Raw genomic sequence first — 15,083 nt, 5'->3', positions numbered from 1 at the left:
TTTCTCAACTGCCTAAAAACACCACTCCTATAATTCCGTTTTTTTAAAAGAAGATAATTAAAAAAAATATACTGAAAATTGTTTGAGTGTTTCACCCCTGTCAATGTCATTTGCAGTATGGTAAAATTTGTGAGCGGCAGCCAGCAACAGTTATTTTTCCTGCTCTTGTTGTTAGCTATTCAGGTAAAGTTGTGAGTACAGTTAGTTTAGTTGGTTAGTGTGAGGTGGAGAGGGTTCACCGTGTTCTTCGGCGTGGGGACACTTTTGTTAAACTGTCCTTGCACTACAATATGTTGATGGAGCCATTCAAATGACATTTTAAAGTCTCCAAGAAGCAACATTAACCTTGTTTATATTTTGGACATAGTGAATGTGTTTATTGATATTTTATATTTGCAGGCTGTCCTACTTTGTACTGCAACGTGCCACACAACAATGTTCTTCAGGATACATCAAGTTCTATCTTATTGTCAAATGATACAAAACAATAAAAATAAAAAATTCAGATAAGCTCTTTCAGAAAAAATCAAGACAAAAAGAAAAACTAAAAGCATCCAGGAGGAGTAGAAATATTTCGCTTTTATTTAGCACCAGAAATTAGTTTGCAATAAACAGAGGAAGAGTTGTGTACTTAGTACAACTACTACAGCTGTTCACATGAGCAGCACAGAAACGGGTTTCCAAAATCTGAAAAAAAAAAAAAAAGAAACGTAAACCTTAGAATAGAAGATACTTATTCATCCCCGCGGGGACCCACAAAAACACAACACAAACGGGTCCCTATAATAAATAAAATGCAATTTGCATTCATGTATTATTTCAGTAGTTGTCATCAAAGAATTCCAGTAAGGGACTGACCCTGTGTGTTATCTCCACCCTCCAGGAAGCTATAAACGAGATGAACGACGAGCTGCAGGAGAACGCCAGAGAGACGGAGTTGGAGCTGAGGGAGATGTTGGATCTGGGAGCTGCGAAAGTCCGAGAGTCTGAGAAACACGTTGAAGCTGCGCAGGAGACCGTAGCCGATTACCAGCAGACCATCAAGAAATACCGCGAGCTCACAGCTCACCTGCAGGTACGGAGCTGTAGCACACTTAGCATGTAGCGCAGAGTTTGATGGTAAATGTTTGTATCTAACGATGGGTCCTGCTTCTTGTTCCTTTGCGTTTGCTGCAGGAGGTGAACAGAGAGCTGACGAGCCAGCAGGAAGCCTCAGCAGAGTTGCAGCAGCAGCCGCCGGCGGAGATGTTTGATTTCAAGATTAAGTTTGCAGAGACCAAGGCCTACGCCAAGGTCAGAGACTAGAAGAGCCCTTTGGGCTGAATAATGGGTACTTCTCAGGGCTGTCGCAGCGTTAAATGGGATTCACCTCTCTTTGGGTTTGCTGTTGGTTTAGAGGTTGGAAAGATGAAACTGTTTAAAATTTTAATGTTGCACTTTAGCTAGATTTTTAACTCAGGATCTGGATTTATTATTATTTATTTATTTATTTATTTTTGTATTACTTTATTTGTAGATTTTCACATTACAAAACAAGGCAGACAGACTGAGTACAAGAACATAGATCCCTTACCCCACCCCACCCTCCAAGGCCTCAGTAGAAAAATAATAATAAAAGAATTAATTTAAATGTTAAATTAACAAAAATGTCAATAAGCAAATAGACATAAAATGACATCAGCAAATGGTGAATAAAGTAAAATAGTACATGATGATGTAGCAACCTATGCATGTATGTTAAGTTTGCTTTATTGAATCCAATTGACTCTAGCTGGGTCAAGAAATGGTCATAGTTTCAACAAATTCTATTGGATATTATTTTTGATGTTTACTGTCAAATGTGTAATAAAGATGAGCCTCTCTGTTGTGTTTTATGCTGTGTGTGTGTTTAGGCCATTGAGATGGAGCTGAGGAAGATGGAGGTGAGTCAGGCCAACAGACACGTCTCCCTTCTGACCTCGTTCATGCCCGAGTCCTTCCTTCGTCATGGCGGAGACCACGACTGCATCCTGGTGCTGCTGCTCATTCCCAGACTCATCTGCAAGGTAGACGCCACACAGTTTACTGTTTTAACCATGCTGGTAAAGTGAGCTTTGAGACACCGGAGTTATGGGCCATTCAAAAGAGCTGCAAATCAATAGAGACCGAGCGCATTGCGTCATACTCTGAAAGCCACGCCCACCGGAGGGGAGAACAGTGTTGCGTGTGTGAGCTTAATTTACAAACATACTATATTTAACCTAAAACTGACATTTGGATATTTGACTTGTTAACAAAATGGCTGCTGAAAACATAACGTTGGGCACGTCATTATCTTAGTGTCAGGATCCCACAGTCTTCCCATTCTCCCTGCCGATTCCCCACGTCTGTGTGCACTCTTGTCTTCATAAAAGCTCTGTTTTTTGGGTCGGCAGCTTATAAAAAGTTAAGTCATGGGTTATTTACCCTGTTGGTTGTCAATATCGACGAAGTTTCACTTCTGGGATTGTTCAGGTGCCGTCAGAAATTCCGCCGGATGTCCCTCATTTAGGCCGGATGTCTGTCACCTTCCTCTTCCTTTGTGTCGGCGTTCTAAACCTCCGGTGGATTTGTGAGGACTATGGTTAACTGCTCCTCAGATCTCTGCAGGGTAAATCCAGACAGCTAGCTAGACTATCTGTGCAATCTGAGTTTTCTGTTGCACGACTAAAACTAATTTAGAACGTACACATGTTCCACCAAAACAAGTTCCTTCCCGAGGCTATTTTGCAGAGGCACCGTGGCTCTGTCCGGCACCTAGCGCCGCCCAAGATGATTGCGATTGGTTTAAAGAAATGCCAATCAACCAGAGCCCTTTTTTCTCTCATCTCGAAAGCTGTGTGGACTAACCAGACCCTCCACCGCAGCGCTGTGGAGGAAGGTCTGGCAATGCGAGACTACCCTGTTGGTAGTGAATTTAACCACACAGGAGTTTTTACGCACTTTTCTGTTGTTTGCTAGCAGACGGAATTGACGAGGAGGCACCTTCCACTCAGTACAAGTCAAAGGAGAGCGGAGAGTTTCCCCCTCCGGTGGGGGCGGGACATGAATGCGCTCTGTCTCTATATTTTTTTAATTTATCATATTTCTGTATGATGTTAAACTGTCTGTTGTGTGTCTGCAGGCCGAGCTGATCAGCAAACAGGCCCAGGAGAAGTTTGACCTGAATGAGAACTGTGTGGAGCGAGCCGGGCTGAAGGGAGCCGTCGGGGAGCAGCTTAGCTTCGCTGGCGGTTTGGTCTACTCGCTGAGTCTGCTGCAGGCTACGCTGCATAAATACGAGCAGTACGTTTCAACTTATCTCTGCTTAATTTGCATTGTTGCATTTTATCCAAATCTATAAACTCAATTGCATCGGTCTTCTCTTTTTTTGGATAGAACTCTCTGTGCAGCCTGTTTGTGTGATTCTGCGCCCCGTATTTGCAGAGTGAAACTTAATCTTCAGCTTATTTTTGTTACATTCAACACATCCAGTAATTAATATTTTAGGCTGCTTCTCCAAGCTAATTTGATACTTTTTCTGTCTTGAGTTTAAATTAAGAACAAAATGGATTGAATGTATTTCTCATTACCACACAACTTCAAATTAAGCATTAGAAACAAGGAATAAGGAACATGTGCATGAGCTTAACTGAAATTCATTTTTATAAATGTTGAAGGCACCTTTAAAAAGTTACATTTAAAAGGGATTTTGAACGGATATCAAACATTTGTAGTTCCTGATTTCACAGAACGGTGCCTGTAGGGGCTGTGGAGGAATACTACTAGGTCAACTTTATATATCTCAAGTTGTAAGAAATGCATCTCAGTTGAATGTAATCATGACCGTAGTTTCTCTCATGTTGTCTTTTGCGTGACTCTATACTGATATACGGTGTATACAAGTCTCACTCGTGTGTGTGTCTGTCTGTGTGTCTGTCTGTCTGTCTCAGTGCTCTGGCTCAGTGCAGCGTGGACGTCTATAAGAAGATCGGCGCTTTGTACCCGGAGATGAGCGTCCACGAGCGTTCTCTGGATTTCCTCATCGACCTGCTGCACAAAGACCAGCTGGACGAGACGGTCAACGTGGAGCCGCTCACCAAGGCCATTAAATACTATCAGGTACACACACACACAGAGTTATAGATTATTATTTCAGTTATATCCAGTGTAGCAACACAAAAGAGGATAATATGTTTATGGTATTTAGGTCCATGTCCCCATGTATTTATTGTTTTGTTTTTTCATAAAGAAGACAGTCAGATAGTAAACATTGCATGCAAACAATTCAGGATTAAAAAAAAAAAAAAATAATCTTTACAAATGTTTTATGGAGGAAGAAAATGTTTGACCTTAAGGATACACACAATTCACAATACAATTCACAGAGTGCTGATGAAAGACATGAAGTTATGTTTACATTCTGTAAACATAACTTCTGTTTGTTTACAAGAAAGCTCCACAGGGAACCTTTAAGTCACTTATCAAGAAGAAAAATAACACTTTCAGGCTACGAATCTACACAGTGCCAAAGTGTTTCTCTTGGTTTATGTCATGTAAATACTATTGCACCTAAGTACATTAGTGGCAGTGTTGAAAAGATGTTATTCAGCCCGTATCAAACACCGGAACTATGGACAGATACGAACCAATAACACCGTATGTGAATTTCTACTTATATCTCAGCACCTGTACAGCATCCACCTGGCAGATCAGAACGAGGACTGCACCATGCAGCTGGCTGATCACATCAGAGTGAGTACCGTCATTGCCAACAGGCTGTGGGGGGGGGAAAAAAACTTAATCTGTCTGTTTACATCACATTTCTTACCTGTAGATTATGAATGTAAACATTGCTTTTTCTTTTGAGTCCAACCATTGTGTGTTAATTCAACTCTGAACATGAAAGCTGCTTAAACAGAGACGTCTCCACCAGTTGAGCATCCTACCTGTTGTGTGTCCACGTGCAGTTTACCCAGAGTGCCTTGGACTGTATGGCGGTGGAGGTGGGTCGTCTGCGGGCGTTCCTGCATGCGGGCCAGGAGAAGGCCGACCTCGCCGTGCTGCTGAAGGACCTGGAGACGTCCTGCAGCGACATCCGGCAGTTCTGCAAGAAGATCCGCCGCAGGATGCCCGGAACAGACGCGCCGGGCATCCCAGCAGCACTCGACTTCGGACAACAGGTAACCTCGGCAACCAAACCGCTTCACCGTCCACTTTTTTATTTTTTACGTCAAAGCATTGCTGTATCATTTCAGAAAGGAGTTTGAGTGACAGTGACAGAGGGCTGACTACAGAGGGGGGAAGAAACTGTGTTTATGGCGTGAGGTTTTAGTCCTGATGGTCCGCAACCTGCCAGATAGGACGGGTTCAAACAGTTTGTATTCAGGGTGTGATTTAACTTTAGTTTATTTTATTATTGCAGAAATGAAGATTACAAATTTAGAAGTCTAGATTATTTACTAGGAAAAAAGTAGAATATATACAAATATAAAAACCTGTTGTAATAAGTGAAGTCACGTTGACCTTTGTGGTGCAGGTGTGCGACACCCTCTCCGACTGTAGGAAACACCTGACCTGGGTGGTGGCCGTGCTGCAGGAGGTGGCAGCAGCTGGAGCTCAGATGATGTCTCCTCTTGGGGAACAGGAGGGGCTGTCGGCCGTCAAACTGGAGGATGTGGCGTTCAAGGCAGGAGAGCAGGTATACAGAATTATCTGTAGTGGAAATAGTTAAAAAAAAAAATAAAAAAAAAATAAACGATAACTCTGACCAACAAAGATGAATCCAAAACTAAAAAGCAGGGCCGTAGTACTTGAATAAAATAGAATAGAATAGAATAGAATACACTTTATTGTCCCCGAGGGGAAATTTGTTGGACTCTGCTATTGAGAACTGGTCAAGTTGTTCCTGGCTGCTGATTTGGGATCAGTTGTACAGAATGTTGCCTAAAGTCTATGCATTGATTAGTTAGATGTTAGAAGATATATCATTCTTGTTTATAGATCAATCTGCCATTATCACTATAGTTGCCTTAAATAAATAAATTCATTAATTTAATGGCAATGCAAGAGGTAGCGCAGCCTCTGAAACAAACAATTGCAGTTTCTTTTCAGGCCTACAGTATATTGTGGCAGGAGAAATTAGGGCTTGGCGATATAGAGAAAATCAAAGTTCACCATATTCTTGACCAAATACCTCGATGTCGATACTGCGATGGTATTGTATGGTTGACTATTGGTGCTTTAACTAAATGTTATTTACACAATGAGGTTTTTGATAAATAATCACCAGAAATGGTTTTATGACTTAGTGGTGAAGGTAAATAATAGAACAGCTAGAACAGTCTGGTAAGTTCAGAAAATGACATCACTTTACTGTAAAACAGCTTGTAAAACCAAGGAAAGACAACACTTACCATATTACGATATCCAAAATCTAAGACGATATCTAGTCTCATATCGCGATATCGATATAACATCGATATATTGCCCAGTCCTAGGACAAATAGTGTATTTGTTTTAAGGATTGTAGAGTCGTGACTGACATTATTCTCAGATTATCACAGTGTAATTATTATTATCACAATTCAATAATAGTCAATAGTTAAAGCAAATACTGCTCCTGCTGAGGAACTGATGTGTAGAAAAGCTCTTTGAGATGGACAGAAGAGTGGAGTGTATCAGTTTAAACTAACTGGTATTTACTTGCCAAACAAGAACACATGATGTGGTGGTGGTGGTAACAGTTTGGATAAAAAGTCATCTTACAAAACAAATGAGTGGTAGTTACACACGTAACTACCACTCATCAGCAAACAACTAAAAGGAGATAAACTTAGAAATAAGGCCAACAGGAACAACAAAATGAAATGTAACACAGTGACATATGAGACAAACACTAATGATCTGACTGCTCTGGTTATTGACAAGCATACCATCATTTTCAGATTTATGGATCCCAGGGTGCCAACCCCTACGATTGTCTGCGCCAGTCCTGTGGCATCGTCATAGCAACCATGAACAAGATGGCCACCGCCATGCAGGAGGGAGAATACGACTCAGAGAGGCCTCAAAACAAGGTAACTCAACTTGACATGATTTCTTTCCAGCTGCTGCAGGTTTTGGTTTTTGACAGCAGGATTAGATTTTTCAGTTTTGACGTTGCACTGTTTTTCATCTATCAGAACCCTCTACCTGTGGACCTGCGAGGGGCGGCTCTTCGAGCCGAAATCACCGACGCCGAAGGTCTCGGCTTGAAGCTGGAGGACAGAGAGACGGTCATCAAAGAGCTGAAGAAGTCTCTCAAGATCAAGGTGGGGAAACCAACTTGCAGTACCATCTGAAACACACAGCAGTAGGGCCGGGTAGCATTCAAACACTTTCCATACTGATACCTGGAATTCGATACTGGTCGCTGAACGGAAAAAATCCATTTCAACAAAAAGAAATTCAATTTTTTACATAACAATTAGTTCGTTAGCTCCTTTACAACTATGCGACAGACACTGTAGTCGAGCCTCCTAAAATACAACACACACACATGAGCCCCGTCTCTGTGCGTAACGTAGAGTTTATTCTGAATGCCTCTTGTGTAATGTCAGAAAGCCAATCAGCAGCTTCATTAGGTTGCGGTACAAACATGCTGCATGCTTCATACGCACAGAGTAGTCAGGATCCAGTATAGGAGACTGCACTACTCAGTATGACACGAACTTCCACGATGACCTTCAAAGTCACTGATCCATTATCTTTAATGTGACTATTATCGCCACTGTTCATCACACCCCTAACCGGCCCCGTCAGACACCGCCTACCAAGAGTCTGGGTCTGCCGAGGTTTCTTCCTAAAAGGGAGTTTTTCCTCGCCACTGTCACAACAGACACCGCCTACCGAGAGCCTGGGTCTGTCCCAGGTTTCTTCCCAAGAGAGAGTTTTTCCTCGCCACTGTCGCACTGCTTGCTCTTGAGGGACTTATTGTAATTGTTGGGGCTTTGTAAATTATAGAGTGTGGTCTAGACCTACTCTATCTGTAAAGTGTCTCGAGATAACTCTTGTTATGATTTGACACTATAAATAAAATTGAATTGAATTAATGCTTGCGCTTGAGGGAATTACTGTGGTCTAGACCTACTCTATCCGTAAAGTGTCTCGAGATAACTCTTGTTATGATTTGATACTATAAATAAAATTGAATTGAATAATCGGCTCAGTGACGCTGATGGTATTGAATGACGAGGCATTTTTTGATACTATGGAGGCAGTTCAGTCAGTGCCTTAAAAGTATCTTAGTCCTATGCAGCAGATTCAAGTCAAATATTGTCCGAAAGAGAGCAATGAAAAATCTTTTAAATTTGCATTAAACTTTTGTTTGTGTGTTTTCAGGGAGAGGAGCTGAGCGAGGCGAGCGTCCGTCTCAGCCTGCTGGAAAAGAAGCTGGACAGTTCGTCCAAGGACGCAGACGAACGCGTTGAAAAGATTCAGACTCGACTGGACGATGCCCAGACTCTGCTGAAGAAGAAGGAGAAGTAAGAGCCAACTCTGGCTGCAGATTCAGACAGGAAGTCATGTTGTGTGTGACAGAGGCGTACAGCCGTGCCACGTTGTCCCCCTCTCTGCAGGGAGTTTGAGGAGACGATGGACGCTCTGCAGGCCGACATCGACCAGCTGGAGTCGGAGAAGGCCGAGCTGAAGCAGCGAATCAACAGCCAATCCAAGATGGCCGTCGACGGGCTGAGAGGAACCGGGCCGTCAGGAATCGCTTCCATCGTCACAGGAGTGGCAGGAGGTGAGTGGCAGGAAAACTACATTTACCAACTACTACTACACTTGTTATATCAGTGTTGTTTTTAGCAATTAACTTAATTTAACTAAACTAAAAATCAATCCTGAGAAGTATTTACAAACACAATTATGACCCTTGTCTGGTTATTTCTCCTCCTTTTGACCTTAACGACCAATGACCTCCTATTTCTTTGTACGAGTTTTTCTTCTTACTTCTTAATCTCTTACTTTACCTTCTGCAGAGGAACAAAAAGGTATCTACCTGCTTGTATTGGTATCCGTTGTTGATCCTGCATCTTTCTTCTTTTAATTTTGCATGGTGTGACGGACATTAAATACTACATGCATGTTTTATACAGGGTTTCTGCAGGTCTAAAAAGTTCTGTTTCCTCAAAAAAAAAAAAAAAAAAACTTAAGGTATAGAAAAGCCTTGAATTTACATAAGTCTTGAATATTTTATAAAATATGTTTGTATCCATATTTGTATCCAGAGCTTTTGGGAGATAGATAGATAGATAGATAGATAGATAGATAGATAGATAGATAGATAATAATAAAAAGTGTGATTGTTGCGGAAGTAGATAGTAGTAGACAGGAGGCTGTTTTTAATCCTTTAACCATCTAGTTAACACTGTCACTACTGCTGGCCTTCGTAACTACTGTAGGAAACTCATCAACTCAGAACGAGCCTCGAATTTACATTTAACTTCAATTTACTTTAATGAATTAACCTTTTTTAAATAGTCGATCAATCAATCATCCCTTTTTCTGCTGCTCATCCAGGTCTGGTTCGTGGTAATTGTGAAGTACGGAACAAAGGGATATAATAATAAATAATCTAGGCTTTTCATCCCAACTGGTTTTCCATCATACTTTCATACTGGACAGTTTGATTGTGAAACAGGCATTACATTGTGTGTGACATGTGGTATTAAAAAGCCTGCAAAACCCCTGTTATTAAACCATTATGACTGACAAGTTTTATGTGTATGTTATAGTGATTAAGGTGATATTTATTCTATAAATCTGCATCTACTGGCATGTACATCTGCATGCCTGGTCTCAATCCATATTTAGCAACTCTGCTCAGTATGTAAATTACACACCAATATCAAGTTTACAGGTACACTTTTTTCACTTTATTCTAAACATGTCTGCTGTAATAATTGATAATTACACCAAAGAAAAACTGAACGATGACGGTTTGATCACTTTCAAACCATTAAAAATCAGTGGTGAAAGTATTCATTCTTTGCTTAAAGTGCTCATATTATGCTTTTTGGCTTTCCCCCTTTCCTTTATTGTGTTACGTATCTTTTTTGTGCATGTTATAGGTTTACAAAGTGAAAAAGCCCAAAGTCCCCCCCAAAGGGACTTACCATCTCCAACAGAAAACACTGTTCACCAACTGCTCCAAACAGCTCTGTTGTAGTCCAGCCTTTACTTCAGAGACAAACGTGGTCACTCTGTAACACACGTTATAACGCTCGCCTAGCTGCTAGCATGGCACGCCCTCATACTCTGCTTCTGACTGGCTAGTAGTCCTTACCTAGCTACTGTCAGGGCATGCCCTCATACTCTGCTTCTGACTGGCTAGTAGTCCTTACCTAGCTGCTAGCATGGCACGCCCTCATACTCTGCTTCTGACTGGCTAGTAGTCCTTACCTAGCTACTGAGCATGTGAGACTCCCAACAAAGATAGAACAGAAGTGAGATGCCTCACTCTGTAGCTAAAACAGAGAGCTCAACACACAGGGTGAAAAGAGGAGCTGCAAAAATGTGTTTTCTGAAAATGAAACCATGTAAACCTATTCTGATATAACCTGTAAATACAATTATGAACCTGCAAACGAGCATAATATGAGCACTTTAAGGAAAAGCAGAAGTACTACAGTGTAGAAATAAAACATTTCCTCTGCTGTCAGATGAATTTAGTGGAATAAAAAGTACAATATTTAACTAGTAATGGTGGGCCAGAATTATGAAGTAACAAATACTTCGTTACATTCCATCACTGTACTAATTAACGCACACTAAAAAGTTTAAAATTAGGCATGCACGATATGAGGAAAATATGCGATAACGTACGACAGTTACATTTTAAAGCGCAGTTTTCTTTTCTAACACAAAAAATAGGAGCGTCTTTGGCAATATGTCGCAGCCTTTCACATTGTGTTTATTGTGCCAGTCGCTATCTCGATAACGATTTAAAAAAAAAAAAAAAGTATTTTGTGCAGCCCTATTTAAAATGTGGATAAGACAGGAAACTGTCTTTAGTGTTTATTGAATGCAAATATTTACTAAACACTATAAATAAGGTTTGGGTCCAGTCAGGTGTTTATAATGTGTACCTGCTCTTTCGCTCCCGCAGTGAACATGATGTCGGGCGTGAGTTCAGGTTCGGGTGTCCAGGTGATCGACTCTCCTCTGCTGACTCAGCAGATTGAAGCTCAGAGACTCTGCATCAAACACCTTAAGAACGACAACAACAGGCTGAAGGTACAAATCATCTCTCCGCCATCACATTCGGTCCCCCAATCACTGACGATCCAGCTTGCTGCTGTTCCATCTGGATTTATCGTGTCCACTTTTTCCCTCGTAGGCTGAAAAGATGCGCGCTCAGCTCGCCTCTCTGCCTCCTCTTCACGTGACCAAACTTCCCTCCAGAGACGGAGGTCGCCCTAAAGTGCTCTCCAGCGCCCTCTACCGCAAGACCGACCAGCTTCTGGAGACTCTGCTGCAAATGAGTGCCAACGTCAAGGTGGTGGACATCACTGGGAAATCTCCAGGTAGTGTGTTAATGTCTTCAAAATAGTATCCACCTCAGAATTTATTTCGACAAAGTATACATGACTTTTTCAGAAATACTGTACTGTGGCTTTATTAATCATGTTTTTCGACATACTATACAATGGCTTTTTATCACTTTTAGGAGGTAGGGTAGATAGGAAAGAGGGGGTTGGGTGGAGATGAAGAGCCAAAATTGTGCCCATAATGCAGGATTTACCTTTTTAATTTTGAAAGACTAAAGTTAAAAAGGTCAATCCTCCTGCATTATGGGCAGACCTTTGGCTCCTCTCTCCCCTATCTACCACCTACCCTCTCTAACTCATGTCTACGCTGGTATTGAACCCTGAACCAGCTTTTTCCTCACGTGCCACAAATTACCCTCTACCCCAACTGCGCTACTCTTCAGACTGTTCTCCTGGCGTATTTGACAAAAAGACATAGAATATTTTGAAAAAGTGATTAAAAAGCCATTGTATAGTATGCCAAAAAAAGATATAATAGTATGCTAATAAGTTATTAAAAACAAACATTTTTATGTTAACCTAAACATTTTACACCCTACCTGCACGATAGCATTATTTAATATTGCGTTGATGATATGACTTGCAATCAATAAACAATTACGGTGTGCGTATCAGCTGTGATGTTCCTATGGCTCTGCACTGCTAAGATAGACCCCAAACATCGAATAGCATATGTCTACTAAATAAAGAATTGAAATAAATTATTTTATTGAACACCATAACCAATAGAACATTCAATAACACTGTTCCCAATTTTCATTAAAGTAATAAAAAGTCAGAGATGGAGCGAGACAAATCTGCACGTAGGGAAGCAATACAACCTTGCTGTTACATGTTAGTCCCTGTACGAATAACAGGTGTGTTTTTATTTGTCCTGCAGTGATACCTAGCGCTCAGCTCCTGGAACAGACGGCTAGATTACAGTCCCTGAGTGACACGCTGGGCAGACTGAAGGTAACCATGCACAAACTACTAAATATTCTATAAAATCTACAGAAATTATGTAAAACAGTCATTCAAACAGTACAAGAGAGAGCTCCCATTTCTGTGTACACCCTGTCAGGATGAAGTAGCAGAGCACGTCGTCCACCAGCAACCTGGAGCTCGAGTCTCGTCTGATTTTGCGACGTTCCCTTCGACCTCGTTCGTTAAGGTAAGATCTGCCGCCACGTTACCAGTCAGAGCTCACCGGTTCCACTCCTGGGATTCATAGAGGAGGCCGAATGAGCTTTTGGGTCTGTTTTTGAAGCTTCACCATCTCATAACCAACACTGTTTTTTTATTTCCTAACTTTAATGAATTAGTGGAATTATTTAGAGTCAGATTATTTATTTATTATTGGTCTTCTACAATAAGGGCAAACCAGACCTTTTTATAGTTTTTTGTCCTGAGCAAATCATTAAGATTATCGCATTCTGCTGAGAATTTCAGTCGACGAAATTCACTTTTTTCAAAAAAGTAACTGCTCTAAAATGTTAACTGTACTAATAAACTAAAAATAATTTAGTCAATTATTAAACCAGGTTTACTTTATGCTAAGGCTTTATTTTGAAGTCCAGTATTTAGCATACATTTTCTTTTCTCAGGTTCACACTTGCTTTTAGTTCTGCAGAGCAGAAACAGTTTACACTTCTTATTTACACTATTCCGTAGGTTTTGTTTAAATAAAAAGACACTACCTATGGTTGTTTAATTTCACATTGCTTAATTTTGCTTTACACCTTCAAAAGTTGCTCTCAAAACAATACGTCACTACTATACCCGTTATTTTCTTTTCTTAAGACAGCACAGTTAGACGTGTCGAAGAACAGAGTCCGAAAGGGATCTTACCCCACTGATCCCTTTTCTGTCTTTAGGCAAAGGAGGAGAAGCAGGGCGACACAGTGCTGGTGGGTCGGGTCATGGTGCCGTGTACCCGCGGTCAGGAGCAGGTCCACCGGCTCGTCCTATCCCAGTCTCAGCTGCAGAGAGTTCACAGTCTGCTGCGGACCTAAACTTCACCTGCCCTGCCATCCTGCCTGCTGCACACCCACAACATGCGCTTCCAAACAAGAAGGTATTTCAGATCACGAGTGGAGAGATTAGGCTACAACCTGCAGGAAATGATCCGATTTAAAAAGCAAGTTGATCTGCGTCGGTCAGGGCTGTGGTTTGAGACCAGTTTAATCTCAAATTGACTTTGGATATCTAGAACTTTGTTCTGTCTGGGCCTGTTTTGATGCTGCCTCTTCTTGCTCCCAGCCATTTAGAGCTTAAATTATTAGTCTACAGAAGATTAATTGTTTTAGCCATTTTTCCAATCAATAATTTACTGATAACTTGGGACTTGTTGGTTCTTTTTGTTAAATTTGACAGTAAACTGAATATCTTTGGGTTTTAGACAGTTTGTCAAACTGAAACAAGCAATCTGAACTCTAGACTTTGGTAAATTATTATGGGAATGTTCCACTGTTTACTAACATTTTCACAACAATTAAGCAAGAAAGTAATGAATTGTTAATTAAAATAATCACTACTTTAGTTTTTTTATAGTAGTTATTGGTCTCAAATCAAATTTTTCCAAAAGGTCCTGCGTTAGACTGCTGTGCTCTCGACTACAGCCCCGCATACTGCAACTTAAAGCTCCATCTTGCTCGTTCAAATTTTATGGCCAGAAACGGTAGAGATACTTGCAATTGCACGCTGCCCAGATTCACCGATGTTGTTGTGTAGAATATTTATCAAACTCGTCTTTGGCCCGAACATTGTTACACAATATTAGGATCATGACAATTTTGTTTTAAATCAGGTGTTCACCTCCATTTTTATAACCTGTCTAAAGGGAAATGCTACTGAAAATAGCTTTGTCCATTGGAAGTAGTGGGCATTTTACTGTGATCAAAGACACTTTTGCACATATAACAAGTCCTGCACATTCATTTTAGTAGGATGTAACACTTTAATTTTGCAATGAAGTTTACATGTAAGCAAACTACAGAATGTGTAGTTTACCTTGTGGACTGCACAGATCAAATGTTGCAGATTTTTCATGTTTATTTAAAAACTCAGCTGAAGCATTATGGTTTAAATTATGCAGTATTTATTACACTTGTATAATTTGTCATGCTCAAAGTCAAGTTACTGAATTACAAAGAAAATGCAGAGAGTAGGTTTGTTTTAACCTAACCACATGTTTGCCATAGTGGATTTTAAAAGGTTTTTAGTTCATTAATCCATGCTGATGTGTTTACAAAGTATTGTCCTAACTTGAAGTTTCACAATCAATTGGCATAGTGTATCTACATAACTGTAGTTTAAGAGGGTAGATGCAGACATGTTATTTATCTGTGCAGCTGATGTACTGAATCTTGTCTTACCCCTCGCGTGGCTTCCTGCTGTTGCACAACCGATCAATAAAAGACATTAAGATGTTGTATTTTGTTTTCAATCACAGCATGGAGTTTAGCACACAATGATTGTGGTTTGATAGATAGATATTCATTCATTCATTCA

General features: G+C 40.6%; 1 protein-coding gene and 2 long non-coding RNA genes across 11 annotated transcripts in view; 1 reads left to right on the top strand and 2 right to left on the bottom strand.

Moving 5' to 3' along the window:
* Nucleotides 1–15,003, top strand: part of dctn1b (dynactin 1b) — a 52,553-nt gene extending 37,550 nt beyond the window's left edge. For 8 of the 9 annotated variants that reach the window (XM_039785220.1, XM_039785221.1, XM_039785219.1 and 5 more), the window contains 18 exons: nt 884–1,075; nt 1,177–1,293; nt 1,893–2,045; nt 3,143–3,303; nt 3,951–4,119; nt 4,684–4,752; nt 4,968–5,180; nt 5,537–5,698; nt 6,945–7,076; nt 7,182–7,310; nt 8,380–8,522; nt 8,616–8,782; nt 9,021–9,032; nt 11,150–11,277; nt 11,381–11,567; nt 12,472–12,545; nt 12,655–12,744; nt 13,448–15,003. In XM_039785220.1, the coding sequence (XP_039641154.1) occupies nt 884–1,075; nt 1,177–1,293; nt 1,893–2,045; nt 3,143–3,303; nt 3,951–4,119; nt 4,684–4,752; nt 4,968–5,180; nt 5,537–5,698; nt 6,945–7,076; nt 7,182–7,310; nt 8,380–8,522; nt 8,616–8,782; nt 9,021–9,032; nt 11,150–11,277; nt 11,381–11,567; nt 12,472–12,545; nt 12,655–12,744; nt 13,448–13,585 (2,436 nt within the window). In that variant the 3' untranslated portion in view covers nt 13,586–15,003. The remainder of the gene's footprint in view (nt 1–883; nt 1,076–1,176; nt 1,294–1,892; nt 2,046–3,142; nt 3,304–3,950; nt 4,120–4,683; nt 4,753–4,967; nt 5,181–5,536; nt 5,699–6,944; nt 7,077–7,181; nt 7,311–8,379; nt 8,523–8,615; nt 8,783–9,020; nt 9,033–11,149; nt 11,278–11,380; nt 11,568–12,471; nt 12,546–12,654; nt 12,745–13,447) is intronic. The other variant, XM_039785214.1, reaches the window with a different exon arrangement.
* LOC120548767 lies at nt 4,192–5,083 on the bottom strand. Its single transcript, XR_005637278.1, has 2 exons — nt 4,947–5,083; nt 4,192–4,776 (listed from the first exon to the last, which is right to left on the bottom strand). It is a non-coding gene; the product is annotated as an uncharacterized LOC120548767 (long non-coding RNA).
* LOC120548766 lies at nt 5,120–11,234 on the bottom strand. The gene is made up of 3 exons (XR_005637277.1): nt 11,130–11,234; nt 5,496–5,712; nt 5,120–5,349 (listed from the first exon to the last, which is right to left on the bottom strand). It is a non-coding gene; the product is annotated as an uncharacterized LOC120548766 (long non-coding RNA).
* Nucleotides 15,004–15,083: the final 80 nt, after the last annotated feature.

Source organism: Perca fluviatilis, chromosome 20, assembly GCF_010015445.1.
Source record: "Perca fluviatilis chromosome 20, GENO_Pfluv_1.0, whole genome shotgun sequence".
Classification (NCBI taxonomy): domain Eukaryota; kingdom Metazoa; phylum Chordata; class Actinopteri; order Perciformes; family Percidae; genus Perca; species Perca fluviatilis.
This window is presented reverse-complemented; position numbering and strand designations above follow the sequence as displayed.